This window comes from Chelonoidis abingdonii, chromosome 4 (genome assembly GCF_003597395.2).
Source record: "Chelonoidis abingdonii isolate Lonesome George chromosome 4, CheloAbing_2.0, whole genome shotgun sequence".
Lineage (NCBI taxonomy): Eukaryota > Metazoa > Chordata > Testudines > Testudinidae > Chelonoidis > Chelonoidis abingdonii.
Genome location: NC_133772.1, coordinates 50,929,589 through 50,950,594, shown reverse-complemented (window position 1 = coordinate 50,950,594; position 21,006 = coordinate 50,929,589). Strand labels below are relative to the sequence as shown.

Sequence of the window (21,006 nt, the reverse complement as noted above, 5' to 3'; positions counted from 1 at the left end):
ATCTTTTTTTCTTTTTCCTACAGGGAATATACTGTGTCTATGTGACATACATGATGTGATTGAAACACTGTCATTGGCAGGTAACTCTGAAATTATAGAAAATAATGGTAATCTTGAAGGTGGATAGTCTTCAGAATCCTGTATGTTGAGGATGGATTCTCCTAAATAAAATAAGTCAATGCAGTTATTTAATTATTATTACCATACTGCTCCTTTAGTATTACTCATTGCATTCACTGACACTCAGTACTACTTTAAAGGTGAAATTGTAAAAGGAAGATCTGCCAATTTCAGCTATTTATTTTTTATCACAACTGCATCTCAAATGATAGTACCATAGAGTAACAAGGATATATTTTCCTTCTGGACTATTTTTGCATTCTCATGTTTGAGCAAGACAGGCAGTCCTTAAGAAAGAAGTATGAAATAAAGAAGTTTACTAACCTGAAGATCCTGCATGTTCAGATATGTTCCTTTCATCATCTTCAGCACAGCTTCCTCGTGAGAAGGAACACTTCTCATAATGATGATTCATTCAGGCAACCAGGCCTTGCATTTCTTTGTTGCACTATTTGTATTTTGCATGCATGCCTGTCTTATCCACAAGGAGAGGAACTTCATTAAAATATTCCCAAACTGGGTCTCTTTTATGGCCTGCTGCCATTATAGGTTTTCCATTCTAGTGAGAGAATGGTATGTTAGATCTCAAATCAATAAATGCTAGACTCAGAAAGACTTCTGGAATATGCTGCTCAAACAGGTTCACTTTTGTTTCTACTGCCTGTCCCTTTCTTCTCACATTTATCTCCAGACTTCTTGTCCAGATCTTTTCCGCCCCCAACAATCTTCTATTCATTGAACTTTTTGAAACTTGCATTTTTAGTGAGAGGTAAGGGATTGACTCTGTGAACACAAATTTGCAGAGGGACAATAGGGTTGAGGTCTGTTATTTCTCACCTCTATATATTATTTATTTATTTAAAATATTTTTGCTGTTAGCAAGTATGTTATCTCTGGAGACACAAATCTGCAGTTTGAGAACTTCAAAACTAAGCATCTCTGATGGTATCTTCTAGACTGAGCACTGAGTGCCATTGGGTAGATAGAAAGATTAATCTATACAGAAGCCCCTGGCACCCCATAAGATTAGGTCCCTAATCCATGAACTACTGGAGCTCATTTACAAAACTTTTCTTAAACATTACATGAATATATTGTCTCATACTATAGAATTAGAATGTAGAATTCCTATTCCATAATGAGATATCTTTGAGCTGCAATGTATCTTAATTAAAACTATCTTTTTAGATAGGTTTTTTCATCTAAAAGCATTTTATCAAAAAATCCGAATTTTTTTAATTTTGTTTTTTAAATCATCGATTTTTATCCACCCTGGTTGTTCCATATTTTGGTCAATTGTCACATATTGGTTGCTTGTACTGAATAGCAGCAGGTAAGAAGATTAAGAGATATGTGTAAGTTCTACGGAAGACAATGGAAAATGACAGACAACTTTATAAGGGACAGCCTTACTTTGAGGAAGGGAGGTTTTAATGAAATCGTGGCCATGTTTCCTGAGAATAGCTGGTGACTTTAGGTCTATCACAAGAATGGGAGATGGTACCATTTTTATTAAGGGCGTACTACCCTTCTGCCTCAGCAAAATCCTTACTGAGGATATGAGTAGATTCAATCTTACTAGGTCACTTCAGTGCCAATGTAAACTATGGGAAATGGTGGCCTTTTTGAGTAAGGGAAAATGGTGAATATAATGGGAAATAAACTATTATTAATTTTAACTGCATCCTAATGTCTACAAATGTGCATAAATCACTAGTTAGCAATGAATTTTAACTATATGGAAAGTATGAATAGTAATGAATCACTCATTAGTAAGCAAACGGAATTCTGCAAAAGGTGAGACAACTGAGAAAGTTATCTTAAAGGTCTCATTTTAAATTAATTTTAACTTATAAACTAAATTACATTATATTTTCAAGGAAATGTCATTAGTCACAGATTATGTGCTGTAAATATACACTGTATTCCTCATGCAAAACAAAGAAGTTTGAAACCCTATTTGAAGTGCAAAAACAAGACTTAATCTCAATATATAGCCGCTGCTCTACTTCTGTAATAAGTCCATTACTCTTTACTCAGTCAAAACTCTACTAAAATCAGAGTGAGCAACATGGTATTTGACTTATCACTGAGAAATGTAAATAAAATCGTGGACACTGTTTTTATGGGATGCACTAAAACAATGCTTTGTCTTTTGTCAGTTGCCTCAGCAGAACCTATTAACACTGTTACCACATCTGTGATGGTATTATCAATGTTGCTGGTTTCTGTGGATATTTTTGCATGATAAGATACTGTACTTTATTCTTAAACAAAAATACCTGTTCAGCTATATTCTAACCATAGTAAAATAAGAAAATGTTTTTTGGGGGAAATAAAGGGAGAAAATTTTATTGTCAAGCTCCTTAGAAACAAAGGACAGAACTTTTTTAACTTTGAAGAAATGACATGATAGTGTCCTTTTAATTGAGGAAGAAGATCCTTTGCCTGTGAAAAATGAAATTCTCCACACTTCTCAACTACCTTTTAAACCCTTCAACCTGTCAGTGAAATTGTGTAATCTAGTAATAGCATGCTTGAGGCTTCTTGCCTTTTCCTGGGCAAGGGTATCAGCAAATGATGCTTTCTATTAATTTTAATCATATTGGGCCAGATCTTAATCTTGGTTATGTTGATGTGAATCCAGAGTAATTCCATTGTCTTCAGTACAGTTACTCTAGGTTTATATTAGTGTAAATGAAATCAGAATCTAGCTTCATTTTTTTTATGGTTCCATTGTAAGATTTTTAGAAAGTCACCAAAGAAATTTATGGGTGAATTTTCACATCTTTTAATGAAAATCACTTATTGAAGTAGCATTCCTCTTTGGGTAATGGTTAAAATTGTCATGTAGCTATCAACATTTTGGTAGAGAGGACTCAAGGTCATTGCTGTGCTAAATGCACACAGTAGTTGATTTTTCATTACATCATAACCAATCTTAGTTGCTTGTAGTTTCTTGGACTTTGTTACTAGAATTCCTGATTATTCATTAGCTGTATTGCTGAATTTAGAGTCAGTTTGAATCAGATACCAACATATTTTACATGTATTTGAATATGTAGACTAATTGGAAGTGATCTAGGGGTATGGCTACACTTAGAGCTGCACAGCGGTGCGGCGGGAGCGCTCCTGCGGCAGCGCTTTGAAGTGTGAGTGTGGTCACAGCTCCGGCACTGGGAGAGAGTTCTCCTAGCGCTGCACGTACTCCACCTCCCCGTGGGGATTAGCTTACAGCGCTGGGAGCCAGGCTCCCTGCGCTGGGGCAGTGTTTACACTGGCACTTTGCAGCGCTGTAACTTGCTGGGCTCAGGGGGGTGTTTTTTCACACCCCTGAGCGAGAAAGTTGCAGCGCTGTAAAGTGCCAGTGTAGCCAAGCCCTTAAATACGTTTTATAAGTAACAAGATGCAAGAATAAACTGTATTGAAACTTGGGGTGCAGTAATTCATATTGCAGTCAACAAAAGTTTTGCATTTGTAGTTACGCCAGGATGGGTTTTTACAATCCATCAATTCAGTAATTTTGTGTTAACTAATTCATAGCAGAGTTGATTAGTAATATCATCCTAACTGTTACGTGTATCAGAGGACTGTACCATGTCTGTGTAATGTAGATTTTTTTCTCCAGTATAGTAAATTTGTTTTTGAAAACAGTTAGATATTCCAAAGTATAACTAGCCAAAAACTTTCACCTGTAAATTATTATTTTTTAATTGACTGAGATGAGAACTATTAAAACATGCTGTTAACTTGGTGCCATCCCTGAAATATCTTTCCCTCTCTTAGTGTTGGTATTACAATGCTTGCCAATGTCAAATGCTTTCCTAAATTTGCAGAATGTGTGTAATCTGTAAAATATCCTTCAATTTTGTCCAGACATAGAATACAATTACCTAACTATAATCACTAAATAAAAGTACTTTGCTAAATAAATAGATATGTTCTGAAATATAGTAATTTTTTGGTATTCTAGTTAAATATATCATACACTACTGTATCCCGATACATGCAAATTACAAATAAAAGAAAATCTTATTGTATTACATTTATGAATATTGCTGTAATTTTGTAATCTAGGAACAGCATAGGTTCACTGTACATAATAGGGCTGTAATTCTAGTGAAGAATTCTGGTGACAAAGTGAAAAAAGAAGTGTGAGTGGTTTGATTTGGCAAACAGGATCCCTACATGGAAAAACGGCCTTAATTTATTAACATTTCGGGCTACATTTTTAAATATAACTCAGGGATAAAGAAAAAATAACCTGTTTACATAGTTTGCCTCTTGCCTACTTTTTCCATATCTCAATTTTCTTTTTTATTCTTCTTTCCCTACCTTTTCAATCCACTTCTGCCTAATGAGGTTTGACAATTTGGTTTTTAAAGCTGTCCCTAAGATCATCTGATAAAAGTTCATTATGTACTTTTCTGAGATTATTTGCTTATGCATGTTTTCTGATGTTTCTTTTTTATATCAGGAGGAAATAAACTCTCTACTTTTTTTTTTTTACAAGAACTGTGTAGAAATCCATAGATTATAAAATGGCTTTATAAACCTTATTTGTTTTTCCTGACAAAGTGACTGTAAATTTAATATTATATGAACAGCTTGAAGGCAGGATCCAAAGGCCCCATAAATTAATACGTTTCCCTTTACTTCAGTGGGCTTTAGATCAGGCCTGCAGTGATTAATATTTAGTCTCCATTCTGCATTTTGAACCACTTAGGCTCAGCAGAATTGGGATTGAAGAGACATTTTTGAAAGTTGCTTTACTCTGGCCTCTAGTATTTTGCCCACAACCATTTGTCTATGCAAAACTCAAACTTGCACATACTGAGTGAATTGTTGGAATTCTGCAGATTGAAAAAATGCGTTGGTGAAGTTTCTGGGATAAATTTGGAGACCACTTGTGAAAATATGGCAGAAGGAAAAAAGATGATTCACTGACTGATAAGCAGTGACTGGGAACAATTTCACATTTGTGCCTTTGAAAATCTCCCCCTTCGGTTTTTTGAGATGCTTGAATAAAGGGTACTACTGTACAAAAATGTAAAGTAGTTGTATTTTCTAATAGTTTTGTGAATAAGTTGATCATATTAATTTTGAATCCATCTTTAGAGTAGGGAGGGGCACCAGGGGAGGGATAGCTAAGTGGTTTAAGCATTGGCCTGCTAAACCCAGGGTTGTGAGCTCAATCCTTGAGGGGGTCACTTAACCCTCTGAGGCAAAAAATCAGTACTTGGTCCTGCTAGTAAAGGTAGAGAGCTAGACTCAATGACCTTTCTGAGGCAAAAAATCAGTACTTGGTCCTGCTAGTAAAGGTAGAGAGCTAGACTCAATGACCTTTCAGAGTATCTTCCAGTTCTATGAGATAGAGATGTAAAACAGAGATGTAAAAAAACAGAGATGTAAAACAAAGCAACAGCAACAAAAGAGAGATAAAGAGTAGCTGCTTTTAAGTGCATTTTTGTGTTTAAAGTACCTTCTACTAAAACACTGTAACAAACTTTTAATGAATAACCCTTCCAGATTTGCATTGTTATAAACTTTTCCCTCAGTTCTATTTAATCTCCTTAATTTTTAGGCACTTAACAGTGTCTGGATAAAAACTATTAGTGTATGCAGTGTGATTGTAGCTGTGTTGGCCCCCAAATATTAGAGAGACAAGGTGGATGAGGTAATATCTTTTATTAGACCAACTTCTGTTGGTGAGAGAGAGGAGCTTTCAAAGCTTACACAGAGCTCTTCTTCAGGTCTGGGAAATGTATTCAAGAGTGTCACAGCTAAATACAAGGTAGAACAGATTGTTTAGCATAAGTAGCTAACACATATTTCAAGGAGCCATTCAAGGTGAAGTGTCCCATTAACACTCTTCCAGTCAAGGGGGAAAGAAAGGGAGGGAAGTCAGCTGCAGGGGGTTGTTAGTGGTTACAGGTTGTTGTAGTAAGCCATAAATCCAGTGTCTAGTCAGTCCATGATTTTTAGTGTCTAGCAAAGTTTTGAATTTAAGCTTCTAGGCTTGTCTTTTGAAAATGTTGTGCAGGTTTCCTTTGAGGACAGGGACCGATAGGTCAGATATAGATATGTCTGTTCCACCTTGTATTTAGCGATGACGCTCTGAGTATGTCTACACTGTAATTAAAAACCCACTGTTGGTCTGTGCCAGCTGACTCAGGTCTCAGGCTAAGAAGCTATTTAATTTCAGTATAGATGTTTTGGCTTTGGCTGGAGCCTGAGTTCTAGGACCCTGTGAGATGGAAGGGTCCCAGAGCTCAGGCTGCAGCCCAATTTCAAAACCTACACTGCAGTTAAACAGCTCCTACACCCAAGCCTCATGATTCCGAGTCGGCTGATATGGGTCAGCTGTGAGTGTCTAATTGCAGAGCAGACATACCCTCTGAGTATGTTTTCCAGACCTGAAGAAGAGCTCTGTGTAAGCGCAAAAGTTTTGTCTCTCTCACCAACAGAAGTTAGTCCAATAAAAGATATTACCTCATCCACTTTGTCCCTCTAAAAACAAATCTGCCCAGAAGAGACGGTCAGTTCTCTGTGTTGCTTTTTTGTCTAGATGATGGCTTTCATTTTTGGTTGGACTGCCAGGTTATTCTTCTTCTCTGGATATTTAGGGAATTCTTAATGTTGCACCCTAAAATGTTTGATCTCTGCAGACAAAAAATTGACATGATTATGTACTTTAAATAAAACTACAGACGGTAACACTTTGTAGGAGAAAAGTTATTAGTTGAAGTCTCTGAGTTAATTATTCATTTGTGCCTGTGTGGTCGATCCACTCTATTGCTTTGTATGGCTGAGTGTTGCATTCTTTATATTTAAGTTGGAGTTAAAATATTGTCATTTTTGGACAGTAACAAGCACACTTGCAAGCATAGTTAATAAGTAGGTGCTCAAGGGAAATAATTCCATATCTAGCATGTATGTGAAAAGTGGTACTCTAATAAGATAAAATTAGTTTCTGGTAGGTTTAGTTGCTTTGGCTTGCTGTGGCTAATCATTTCCCCCCTTTTGGGGTTTTCTTCTTTGTTTTTCTCTCTAGCTGTAGATGGTGAGCTGAGGCCAATGATTTCCTTCTCCCCAAAGTATTGGTCCTAACCCCTTCCATAATAGTATCACCTGTATTGTTAGGTTACTCACTACGGGAGGGTGGAATACATAGCCTCTGCTAAGGCTGCAGATAATGCTTCTTCAGCAGTCATCTTGGGCTGCAGTTAATACTGCTTCAACAATCACTTTGTAAACAGCACTTAGACAATGGTCTTTTGTCTTTTGAAATCCAAAGACATCATGGTCACAGAGACCAAGTGGTGGTGGCTTATAAAGAAAATGGGTGCTCCAGAAAAGAAAATAGGTTTTTGTAATCCATCTCTATCTCACCATAGAGAAATGAACCAAAACCAAAATGTACCCAGACACAACAAAGATTACCCTAAATAATGAAAAAGGAATCTTAGCCCAAAATAATTTGATGGCCACTAGTCAGCTCTGAACTAAAGCTTTTATTGCTAGTTTCCTTTCCCCAGGGCTAGTACCCCAGGGCTTTGCTGAAATGGCTGTTCCAGTCATTAGCAATTTGACCACCAGCATTAGCTTTTACACAGGAGGATGTATTTGCCTATTTGCCATTTTTCCTTATTTTTTGAGGAGAAAAGATGAACACTGCAGTGACTAATGGGAGAAAAAAACCCCTGTCTGCACTGCACACTTCATATCACCCTCACACCGCACAAAACAAAAAACACAGGAAAGAACAGAATTCCAATGGGACAACATAAAAAAGACAGATTGTTAAAGAGCAAAACCATCCTGTGACGTACATCAACAATTTGCCTGGTCTCTCTGGTTTTGTGAACTTGGAACCAAAGTGTGGCTCCCAAACCTAACCTTTTACTTGGCAGTACAGTGCACTTCATTTCAAAACCAGTCATACAGATTTGTGGGTGCAGCTATCTGAGCCACTTGTTTGGCTCAGTTAACAACTTTTTAAACAAAATTGTGATGACATCAAAATAGTCAAATTAACAACAAAGGATTGCACTATAAGTAGACAGTCTTCGTTGCACTATAAGTAGACAATAAGTATATTATACTATAAGTAGACAATCTTCCAGTTCAAGAGTCGTGTCCTGACTGTCTGTTACAGATCAGGGGAATCAATGACAGGATTTGTCTGTGGTTATTTTTATTTGGCTTTTGTTGCCCTAGAAAAATTGATTGTGAATAGTAACAGCACCTTAAAGGGCTTCGGCATATCTCTTAAGTATGATAATTTAACCTGCTTGATTGAAAAGATTGGATGGCCTGCTTTCACTGGTTTTAATGGTATTTTTACACGTACTTTTACGGCTGTGAATTACTGATAGTGAACCTGTTTAAAGATTTTGTACAATGTAATATAGAAGTGCTTCATCTTCTTGGTCTAACGTTCTACCTGTGCTGCCTACAAAGGAGCCAAGATGAAAGAGGAAAATTGCAAGCCTCTAAGAAAAATGGATAGTAAGTAAGGGAGAAGTTATGTTGGTGTCTATTATAAAAATGCCACTTTCACATTTATTTTAAAATAGAGTTGGACAGTCTTTTTCTGTAGGTGTACATACGGTATGTGTCACTAGGCACCCCCATAGCTACTCGTGAATGCAGGTATTCCTCTGTGCATGGTTATATATTACTTTATTAATTGGCAGGATCGGCTGTTGCAGTGCATGATCACACACTGATAAACAAATGCTACTAGATGCATTTTTTTTCCTGTTCAGTGCTTCAGAGAAGAAGATTTTTGTCAACTTCCCTGTTGGCTTGGATCAGCCTGCTGAGAGAATGCTAGTTCTATGATTATTGCTAGCTTTATTTTGAACATCTGATAGGTTTTTCATTAGCAAGGGACAAGGATCCAGTTTTTCTCTTTTTAATGAATGCCTCAGTACCAAAGTTTAGAAAAACATATTGAACCTAAAAGTATTTGCAAGTTCACTAGTATGAGTCTTAGTAAGTAATTTGGGTTTCCAAGTGCTGTCATATTACATTTAAAATAACAATAGCAGGTTAAAATAATAATATAGAGCACCAGTACTGTACTTTCTGTTTAAAGTATTTTGCAGACATTAACATTTACCAAACATTGACAACAACATAGTATGGGAAGTAGAATTATCTTAATTTAACAGATAAAGAAAATGAGGCAGAGAAGTGAAATGACTTTCTTGAGGCCACAGAGGAAGTCAGTTATTGATGAGTTTGCAGTTGTGAGGGTTAGAAGCAGATCTCCTCAGATTAGAGATTAAAAAGCAATAACATTGAAAATCTCAGTTCTGAGTACCATAGCTGCTAAAATCGTGTTGGAATTGAAGTAAAAGAAAATACAACATATTCATGAGATGCCTGTTTAAGATCCAATGTTTCATGGCCTGTGAGAACTAGAAGTTAATACTTTTACCCACTAGAAAGCTGAAATTTCAAGTGTGTGAACTTTCCTCTTTTCACAAACAGAAAAACTGGCTATTAATATACCTGCCTTGCCAAATAACAATTGTATGTATCCCTGAGTTCCAGTCTCTCCTGGACCCCTCACAGTTGTTAACTTTGATCGAAAGCACTTAAAAACACTTCTGAGTTGTAAAGGAAAAGTAATTTCAGATTATGCTTTTATCACACTTTTTTAATTCACAGTGGCAAAAATAGACAGCTACAAGTATGTGAGAAAAATGTTCCTTATGGTTCTAGGTAGGGTGACCAAATAGCAACTGAGAAAAAACGTGACGGGGGGCAGGGCTGGGGGGTAATAGGCGCCTACATAAGAAAAAGTCCCAAAAAACGGAACTGTCCCTATAAAAACGGGACATCTGGTCACCCTACTTCTAGGTGTCCATTGCTAGCATACTCACACATGAATTATTTACTTTTTCTTCTCCCTCTGCTGTTTCCCTGTTTGCACCACATGTACCCCATTGCCCTGCTATATTTTAAAAAAATAAACCAAATTTCTCTTCTTTCTCTACAAAAACCTTTTCAGTTATATAAAACTTACATTCTTCATGATTTGATAAAAACAGGAGCGGATATTAATGCCAGGAATTGTGTGTTAGAATATTTGAGGACTTGATTACATTATATTTTTAAATTAGGAGTTTGGATCTTAAATCCTCATGTTTTGTTTTTATTGGTAAGAGTAGAGAATAGATAAATCTAACAAATACCCTGTGTGATGGCTTGCCCACCTTCGAGATGCAACCTGATGTGACATAGATACTGAGATCAGCTCTGGGAAGACTGCTTTGGGGACTTGCCCCAGCACTCAGGTGTCCACCTCCCTTGGAGTGCAGACCCAAAGATATATTATGAAATCTGCCTCCTCCCTCAGTGTGGAGGAAGGTATGCACAATTATGAATTGCACAAATGCGGTTATATTATAAATAAGAAATAAATTTATTAACTACAAAAGGTGAATTTTAAGTGGTTAAAACAGAGGTGGGTAAACTACGGCCCGTGGGCCACATCTGACCCACGGGACTGTCCTGCCCAGACCCTGAGGTCCTGGCTGGGGAGACTAGCCATTTCCCCGCAGCCTCAGCTCACCCCACCACCGACACAATGCTTTGGGTGGTGGGGCTGCAAGCTGTTGCCAGGCTGTGCAGCTGTAGAGCCCGGCCTGACCCGATGCTCTGTTCTGCGCAGTGGCATGGCTGGCTCCAGCCGGGTGGTGCTGCTGCCTGTCCTGGTGTTCTCAGAGGCACAGCTGTAGCGCTGCCAGCTGCCGATGCTCCAGGCAGCGCGGTAAGGGGGCAGGGAGCAGGGGGCGTTGGATAGAGGGCAAGGGAGTTTGGTGTGGTAGTCAGGGGGCAGAGGTGTGGATAGGTGTCAGAGGGAGGGGAACAGGAGGGTTGAATGGGGGCACGAGTCCTCAGGGGGCAGTCAGGAAGGAAGAGTGGTAGATACGCAGAGGATCCAGGGGCGGTAGGGGATAGGGAGCAGGGGGGGCATGGATGGGGCAGGGGTCCTGGGGGGGGTCCTCAGGGGACTGGGAACAGGGGGGGTCAGATGGGGCAGGAATCCCAGGGGGACCGTCAAGGGACGAGAAGCGGGGTGGGTGTGGGGAGTGAGGTGGATAGGGGGTGGGAGCTGGACCACACCTGACTGTTTGTGGAGGCACAGCCTCTCCTAACTGGCCCACCATACAATGTTGGAAACCCAACGTAGCCCTCAGGCCAAAAAGTTTGCCTGCCCCGGGTTAAAAGATAGCAAACAGAACAAAGCAGATTACTAAGCAAATAAAACAAAACACAGAAACTAAGCTTATTTCACTAAAGAAATTGGTTACAAATAGTATTTTTTCACTCTAGATACTGTTGCAGGCAGATTACAGAAAGTCTTGAAAGGCAGCTGCACTGGTCTCCAGCTTGAGACTCATAAGCTAAACGCCCTTCCAGCTTGGGCTCAACCCTTCTCTCCCCAATTCAGTTCTTGCTTCCAGGTGTTTTTCAGTGTCTCTTTGGGTGGGGAGGCAGAGGAGAACCTCGATGATGTTACTCCCCAGCCATATATAGCTCTTGTGTAAGGTGGGAACCCTTTGTCTTCCAGTGGAAAAACCCTGGTATTCCAAAAGGGGAAGAGAGGTATCCACAACCAAGTGACTCGGACCTATGTCTCTGCAAGGCTGTGGCCGCCGGTGCTCTTAAGCTGTCTGGAGAGTCCATAGGCAGTCTAAGTTCTCTTACAGTCAATTGTCTCTGCTAATGGGCCATTAGCACTATCTTGCTTTCTCATTGTGGTACCTGAAGGGCTAGTTGGGGGTGATGCCCAAAGTAGCCCATTTGAAATACAGATACATAGTCAATATTCCTAACTTTAGATGCAGAAATGATACAGGCATACAAATTGGATAATTGCATTCAGTAAATCATAACCTTTCCAATGATATCATACATGAGCCATGTTGCATAAAGTACAGCTCAGTTATGTCTTATCCATATCACAAGGATATTTCCATAAAGAATATGGAGTGTAATGTCACACCCTTTCTACTAGAATTGCTGTCCCATGGATTCCCCTTTCACCTTTTCTCATTTTTCTACCTGTGATAAATAAAGTTCTCTGTCACTTATTGTTCATTCTCTAATTGGCTGATTAGATCCCCTGCAATAGCCTGGATTTAAGGAACTAATAAAGCATTGGAAACTTTCTGGGGCTGGCCTGTCTTAGCCTATTCTATTGATATCCTAAAGGCTGCATGGCAGGTCACAGGACTCTTAGAACATGATTAAAGTGTATTGAAAAACACATCTCGAGTAAGAAGCCAATGTAGGATCAATGTTTTCCACCATTGGAAGTGCTTTGATTTACAGCAGCAGCAGGTCCTTTTCTTTTTTCTTTTTCTGTTCCATTTTTTAAACTATTTCCTCTGGTCTGTTTTGGCCAGATAGAAAGATCCATGAAGGTTTTGTAAAACCGAATCCTTCCTTTTCTGCATAGTTTAATTGATAATGTTAACCAGAAATTTATCTTTCAGTTCATTGATCAGCTGAGAAAGGACTCTAATCTGATAAGAACCATTCCACAGTATGCCAGCTTGCAAAAACCTTGAATCAGGCAGGAAATGTAGGATAACATTTAATGTTGGCCCTTTTTTTTTAAAAAAAAAAAATTAGCAAAATATTTTTCTTTTAAGTGAGCAAAACTATTTCATGACCCCTATTAAAGGACTTCCTTCATGCCCCTTTCGCCGCCATTAGTTACTCCTGAGGGAATTTTGTGCCAAAGAATTTAAAATTTTGCACACAATATTGGAAAATTCTGCATATTTATTTGTCAAAATAACAACATAATCATGCCAGTTATAATTATTTAGGTTTAATTAAGTATTTTGAAGTATCTTAACAAATATATTATATCCATTTATGAAAAAGAAACAACTGGAAAATAAATGTGGGAAACAACCTTGCATTGGTAATAAGCAGGAATTTATTTTTCCCATCTCCAATTTCTATGATTCCCTGAATGTGCTAGGCGTGGGTAGAAAAGCTGAAGGAAAATTTTCTTAACTACGACTTTTGTTTTTGCAGATCTGCTGTACAAACCGGTACACTTTGTTGTACCAGTCTGGTTCCTTGTGAGTGTGGCAGACATTCATAATCAGAACATAAGGGTTTTTTTGTGCCACAGATTCACTAATTGTAACCTTCCCAGACTTCTCAGCTTTTTGTTCTTCCTCCAACAGTGGACACATTCCTGCCAGTCTTTGTGCTACCATTTAATTTGCACAGCAAGTTCTACAACACTGAACAGATGACTGATTTCAGCCAGAGCAAGAAAACCATAAAATGCACCAAGTGCTCCGCTTCATTTCAACCAAGCGATGTTGTATTTTTTTGCCCCAGTTGCAACAAGGGTCCAATGTGCTCCGGAGGTGCTCTGCTAGAGACATCTGAGTTTTCAAGGTCCCATGATGACACCTTGCCTCACCAGTCAGAGGAACAAATCTCTCTTGTAACAGAGGTGAGCAGATTGGGTTTAGAGATACCATTCCTTTCCACCCAGGTTTTATTTCATAATGACTAGTGCTCATTTCTGCTTAGAACAATAAGAACTATATTTCCCAGTGTGCCCTCATAAGTGTGTATAGTAGAATGGCCCAGATTCTAACTACATTCTAAAACATCTTCCCTATTCACAATGTTTTTGAAGCCTTGTACCTAATAATAATAATTCCTAGCTCTTATATACTGCATGTAACAATCTGTAATGTTTTTTAAAAAATCCCTAGTTCTCTAGAAATTGTGGAGCTCATGAGAAGTGTATGATATAACACATTATGCTTGACCATACTCATATAGGACCAATTATATGGAAGAAGTTATTATAAAAAAATCTAATAATTTATTAGAACATTTGCAGAACAAATTAAGGTAATATATTAAAACATGTAAATTCCTGATTTTTTTTCTTTTGAAAGAAATGTAGTGTTAATATCTTACCTCAAGAGACACGAAAAGGTTACATATTAAAGGGATTTAATGCGATTAATTAGTTAAGGCTTTGAAACTGCAAAGTGGTTTATAAGTGCTAAGTTATTCATGGTCTATGATGTACATTTTACTTGGAGTGAAGATTATACCATGTGAATACAGAATTGTATCATTTTTAACCTAAGTTGTAAACAAATGTTGAGCAAACCCTTGTTTTAGAGGACTTTTTTTGCTCCCTAAGAGCTAGGCCAAGGAGCTGTAGTACTCTGAGACAAATTATATTATAGCCCTAAGAAATATGTCTGTCAGACTATACAGTGCAATTAACTGTAAATGAGGTGCTGGTAATACATGTAGTAAACAATCTAGGGAACTCTATATGTAGGTCCCCTTGACCCAATTCAGTAACGCATATGCTGAAATTATTTTCTAAAGGATGGTTTGTTGAATCATGTCCTGAACAAGGATGGATTTAGGCACATGCTTAGTAGCTTGTGCTGAAGCAAAGCTTTAAATGGAAGTGGTCTAATTTTCAGAGCTGAGAACTCACAAATTCCCTTGAAGTCAATAGAACTGTTGTGTTCGGCACATCTGAAAATCAGGCTTTTGATTTAGGAATCTAGGCATCCAGGTTTGAATATGTTGGTCAGTTTATTTTCCCCTCTAATATCTTTCAATTATAGTAATCCTTAAATGTTTTAACAGTACATCATAATAATTGTATGCTATATAATAGTAGGTAAAAAATTCAGACAAAAGTATGTTTTTTAAGTTGACTATCTGTCTTTAGTTTCTCTTTAGGCCATTCTTATTGATGTACAGAGTTTCTTTTTTTAATTATTGTTCCTGCAGTAGTTAATGCATTGATTGGGGACATATTTATCTCAGAACATAATCTCTCTAATATTGAAGGTTCTAAAATTGGACAATTGGAAGTGTTAAAGCGTTTATCGGAGGAGTGTGTATTAAATATATATCTGAAAAGAATAAAATAAAAAAGCACTTTAAACTGAATGCCAGAAGAAAATCCATCATTTGAGATTTATTAACATAAATTAGTCCCCTTTAAAGAAGCACTTCTAAATTGATGGACGCAAACTCAATATCCTCTTAAGTGAGTCATATCTTAATATACCATCAGTGACTTATTTTGCAGCATTTCTGTAAGTGGGGGGACAAAACAGGAAATGCGTTTAGCAAAGAAAGCTAAAATACATTCAGCCTCAGTTATTCCCTCACTGTATAAATAGTATAGAGTATCTGATAATATTGTAGAATAATCTCTGTTAGTAATAGCAGTTGTATATATGGTAAACCTGTAGCTGACTATTTGGCCACTGTTATATAGGAAATATCCAATGCTAGACCTACCAGGAGATATGTGGTGCTTGAAAATAAATGAGGACATTGCATTAGAATGGCCATCATCTTCTAAAATATAAGAAACCCTTTCTATTATTTAATTCAGTGTCAGATTCACATAGCATTACTTTACTTCAAACAATTTTGTAACATATCTCATCAACTGAAAGCATATTTTTCTTATCAGGCATAATTACTGCAGATAATTATTTATTTTATTTATGACAAGCGTTTATATAGTGTCCATCACCTTAGTGTGTGAGTAAAATGAATTCCTTCTAGAGTTGTTACCACTTGAAGCTGTTTCTGTAGGTCAGTCTGTGACCAGGAAAGTCAAGGGCACTTGTTCACCCATTCCTACTAAGGCCAGCATTTATCCCTATTTTCCTCCTGTTCAGTCACCAGCTCTATATGAAGAATTTTTGTGTCGCCAACCAGGGCAGTCCTTGGGCATACACAGCATACATGGCTGCGTAGGGCACCTGAATATTTGGCCCACCTCTTCCTATCCCTGTTCTGACCCTTCCTGCAGGCTCCCACCACAGCTGGCTGCTGCAGCCTGGTGAGTCTTCCTCCAGAGTGGATCTAGTAACTTAAAAGTGAAAAAGCCCTCTAGCCTGCCAGATCTATTAGTACAACACTTAAACTGTTAAAGAGCAATTCAAGTGGTAGTGAAGCCATTTAATAGGCATTTGCCAACCCCCAGGTATATACTATCAGTTTCTGAATTTACTGACAAAAACAGTTATCCATTACTGTAATATTTACTCAGAACATGTTAGTCTACAGGACCTTAGTTTAAAATTTGCTTTAAAATATTTCATTAGTGTGTTGCTGAAGATTATAAAATCGCATCTCTAAAAAATCATTCCATAGATTTTTAAATGCACAATCTGAGTATTCATCTTTAGTCTTAAATGCTTGGATCTTCAGACATACAGTTTTTAAAATAAATCCTTCAAAAGACCACCCTTAAAATACACATGCGAGCCCGGGCTGCTGTCATGCTTAAGGGTACCAGTTCAGTAATACTGCATCGGGCCCCATAAATCCTAAGGACGGCGCTGTGCCCAACACACAATAATTTTTAAACACAATTAAAACTCCTCTGATTAACAGTATTGTGACCTCTTCATTCAGGTCCCAATTTAGCAAAGCACATAGGCAAATGTTTAACTTTGTGCACATGAGTAAGGACTTGCCTTCAAGCATGTGAGTAGTATGATTGACATCAGTGAATGTCTACAGCTAAGTATTTAAGTGCTTTGCTCAATGGGGCCTTGGTCATTAATTTTGGCTAATGGCTGTAATGTTTACCTCCACAAAAGATTTAAATGTGTCTGTGGCACTGCTGTACTCTACCACGCAAGAAATTAAATGTTTGAGAATCAAACTGCTAGGATCTAGAACTGGACAGGAAATGGTTTGCTCATTCCATTAACTTCTTTGAGATTTCAGAAATTTTCCTATTCGGTACTGGGAGGAAACCAAGACCTTTTGAAGTTTTTCAAAGAAGAGAGAAGGCATCATCCTGGAATATGTTGATTCAGACCAGGGACTTGAGCGTGGATCTTCCACATCCCAGATGTATGCCCTACCCACCAGACTATTTGGTTTTCTGAGGTGGGTCTTTCTCAATCTCTCCTATTGGAGCTGTCCCACTTTGTATAAATTAAATATTTACTGGAACAGGAACTTGAAGCCAAATTTACTGCATCCTAGGTGAGTGCTCTAACCACTGGGCTACAGTCGGTCTCTCTCCCTTTTTCTCTCTGGCCCAATGAATATTTTATTTATACAAAGTGGAATAGCTGTAACAGGAGAGATTGAGAGACCCAATTAGAACAGCCAATAGATTCAGACTAGGAACTTGAATCTGGGTCTCCCACATCCTAAGCGAGTGCCTGACCCATTTTGGTTTCTCTCTTCCCCTCCCCCCGCAACCTTCTTCTAGTTTTGACTAGAAAGTTCACCCTGGACCTGTGAAACCATTTCCTGATGAAAGTTTTGTCAAAACTGGTGCATTCCCACAAAAAGTTTTGGTTTCGACACATATGTATTTTCTGACAAAAACCTGGTTAGTTAAAAATTTTCTGACCAGCTTCACTAGGAACTCTAGCGTGATCATTTTGTTTGTGTGTGAGAGAAATTCAAAAACACACATTAAAATTGGCAGTATAGGACCATATGATATTTCCATAATATATTGGCCCCACATTGAACAGCCCAGTAAAGTAAATTGTGTCTAATGGTGCCATGTTACTAAATGTGGTTATTATGATCAAGTTTTTGAGCCACTTTCTGTCCAGTTAAGCCCCTCTGTAAGCAGATACAAGTCTTCTGCCCTTAATGGAATAGTTCCATTTACACTAAGACAGAATATAGCCCATTGAATACAAGCAATAGAGACCTGCAAAAGACAAAACGTATTCTTGGTTTTTTCGTAATTCTGAGTAGATATTTTGCCATCTTCAATTTATTGACTATTAATCTTAGGCTATGTGGAATCCTGTAATTGATTTTTAAATCTTGTTAATCTTTTAAACTGTTACATACTGTGATTTAGTGTATTCTATATCTTAAAATACTGAAATATCTAAGAATTTTTAAAATAGTGAATTGTAGTTTAATTTCATGCTTCATATTTTTGTATAAAGATGCCAAAATCAGAGCTAATAGAATCTTATAGAAAAATGCTCACCCAGTCAACTCGCAGCAGTAGTGCAGAAAGCAAAGTTCCTCACACACGAATAGATGATGGAGCTGCTATTCAGGTATGTAGCAACTTTTATCATTAATAATATCCTACTGAACCTTAGGTTTAACTGTTTTGTGTCAGCAGATACAGACTTTTAGCTTTGTTTGTATAACATTTTAATCATTTCTGGGAATTTGAGCTTCCCTTTTTTCCCAAAAAAGAACAATTTGATATTTCAGCACTTTATTCCTAAAATAGATTGCAGCTGTTTTTCATCCAAGGGAACCTGAGTCCTGATTTTCTGTCTTAAGGCTCCTGTTGACTATGTTTAGCTAACAAGGAGCTAGACGCCTCTACTCAGGAGTCCAGATCCTTTCCCTGCTACCACTGTACAGCTATGAGACCTTTTGAAAAAGCCAATACCAAAAGTCTTTCTCCTCCTGTTTAAGTGAGAGGATAACTCTATTTTTTTTTAACAAGTACCAAAATAAAAGGGGTATTCCTGCTATTTTTGAATCCTATTCTTGCACATTTATCTCACACCTAAAAGAAGAAAACACCTGATGAGAGACAGAAACACCTATCATCTAACTTCAAAATGCTTGGTTAATGAAGATTTGTTTTCTCCATGAATTTTGCTTCAAAGGTGCAGAAACCAGAGCTCTAAAATGACCTGCTGTGTGTGGTCAGAAGTGCAGCACTTCATTTGCAGTCCATTCTGTGTCTCAGGATATTAATTTGTTAGAGCAATGAATTTACTCTTAACTAAGAGAACATTCCTGCCCCCCACCCCTCTATGAAAAGGAACAGACCCAAATAAACAGTTCATTGATTGGGCCTATATGCCAGTGCAGAAAAGTTAACCAAAAGATCCATCTGTAGGTGTGCTGAGAAGTCTGTAAAGGGTTCGCAACAGACATTTGTTGTTCTCTCTTGTATTTGTTTCTGTTACTTTTTGGAAATGTGTTGAAATTAACATAACTGGACCTTAATACATTAGAAATATCTTGTCTTAGAAATCGTATCTTTGTAATAGAAATAAAACTGGAGCACAAACCCAGTAGTTTCCTTTGTTGCTCACGTTTGAAGTACTAAGCTTTTGTTTAAAAGAAAAAAATGTTTAAGATCTCATCACTAAGAACTTGATTCAATCACCATTGAAGTTGTTGAAAGGCTTCCAGCAATTGCAATAGGCATTTAATGAGAACCTATCATATTATTTACATATAATTTTACAAATCACAGATACACAGGAAACTTAAATTTGCCTCTTGTAAGTATAGAAGAATTGTGATTTTTATGTATTTTATTTCACAGCATATTTGAATGCTGCTGTTCTAAGGCTAAACTACCATTAAACATGCTTGGAGTCTTGCCCATGTTAGGTCTGCATAATGTTTGTTTTAACCTACATTATCTATTATTCTTTTGTAACTGTGTCCAGCACTCTAATTTGTGGGATAATAAATAGTCAGATGTTGAAACAAAATTCTTTATTGATTTGCCCACAGAATTTTCAGGTGGAGAATTCATACTGAGATCTACATAACTCATCACAGTCTAGCCTCTTATATCAAATGGTATTGACAATTGGAACAAGTGTTTTCTTAAAAATGAATCTTGGTGTACATGAGCAGGATTCATCATCTCCTGTTAAAGAGATCTTTTAAACATTCCAATTCAGATACTTTTAACAATGACAACTATATTTTGCCGTCAAAGTTTTTAAAACAAAATCTCTTTTTCTGGTTTCTGTTTCCTTAGCAAATCTATTGTTTCGGAAGAAAATTAGGACAAGGCAGCTTTGGGGTAGTAATTGAAGTAAAACACAAGGAAACCGGCAAAAAATGGGCAATAAAAAAAGTTAATAGGGAAAAGGTAAATAGTATGTAGATCTCTGATTTATTTTAAACCTGTCTTACTTCTCCTTTGATTTTCTATCCAATCTGTTTCTGCAGTATCTTTGTGCCTCTCCTCAATATCTTTGTGTATCCAAAACTCACATTGCAATATGTGATTGTATTTACTCTCACTGTTTAGCTGATATTCTCATTATCTCTTCCTTGTAGCAGAAAGTGAGTCACATCAAGTTTTAAATATTAAAAATGTAATTGAAAAATGGAAATTGGGGTTTTTACTCCTACATGGAGTCACAATTGAAGAAAAAGTTTGCTGGATCAGACCCTTAATTATCCAGATCTATTTAGAGAACATTGGATGTTAAGTGAATACCATTTAAAGTTTATTTCTTTTTTGTTAAATAATTTTTTAAAATCCTAAATAAAACAAAATATTAGCTTAACTGATTTTAATGATGATTTACATTAAAAAAAACTATATGAACATAGTCTGAGAGCTTACGTGCCAAATTTCAGCCAGCAACCGACTCTTTTTTATGGCTGAATGACAGACCTTGAAAAGGTGCAATACTATTAAAACTTAATATTAGTAGCCCCTGTTATTTTGGTGTGTGACAGGCTACTAGCTGTTCCAGATTTAGAGCTATTGTTGTATTACTGCTCATAGTTTTGCCATTATCAAACATTGCTAAACTGACAATGATTAATTCTCCTTAATTAAGTTACTGCAAACAAGTTAGGAAAATATGGTTCTTATAATCATGTCTTATCATATGACAAGAATAGTAAGCTTAGGTCTGATCGTATTTGGATGGGAGACCTCCAAGACGAGTAGACTGTACTCTTCCATCCAAGTTGGTACTAAGCCAAAGCCCAGTGTGGTGATAAGACGTGCTGTTCTGTCTGTTACTTTCTAATGAACAAGACAAAAATCATTTACGTTCATCTGAGATCCCCTTGCAAATGTTCACAGGATTAGAGATGTTAGCTCCA

At 37.3% G+C, this 21,006-nt stretch overlaps 1 protein-coding gene across 1 annotated transcript in view; it reads left to right on the top strand.

Annotated features, from left to right (window-relative positions):
• Positions 1–21,006, top strand: part of STK33 (serine/threonine kinase 33) — a 66,284-nt gene that overhangs the window by 6,082 nt on the left and 39,196 nt on the right. Inside the window, exons 3-6 of the mRNA XM_075065159.1 lie at positions 2,283–2,372; positions 13,347–13,624; positions 18,114–18,230; positions 19,919–20,032. Of these exons, the coding sequence (XP_074921260.1) occupies positions 13,415–13,624; positions 18,114–18,230; positions 19,919–20,032 (441 nt within the window). The 5' untranslated portion in view covers positions 2,283–2,372; positions 13,347–13,414. The remainder of the gene's footprint in view (positions 1–2,282; positions 2,373–13,346; positions 13,625–18,113; positions 18,231–19,918; positions 20,033–21,006) is intronic.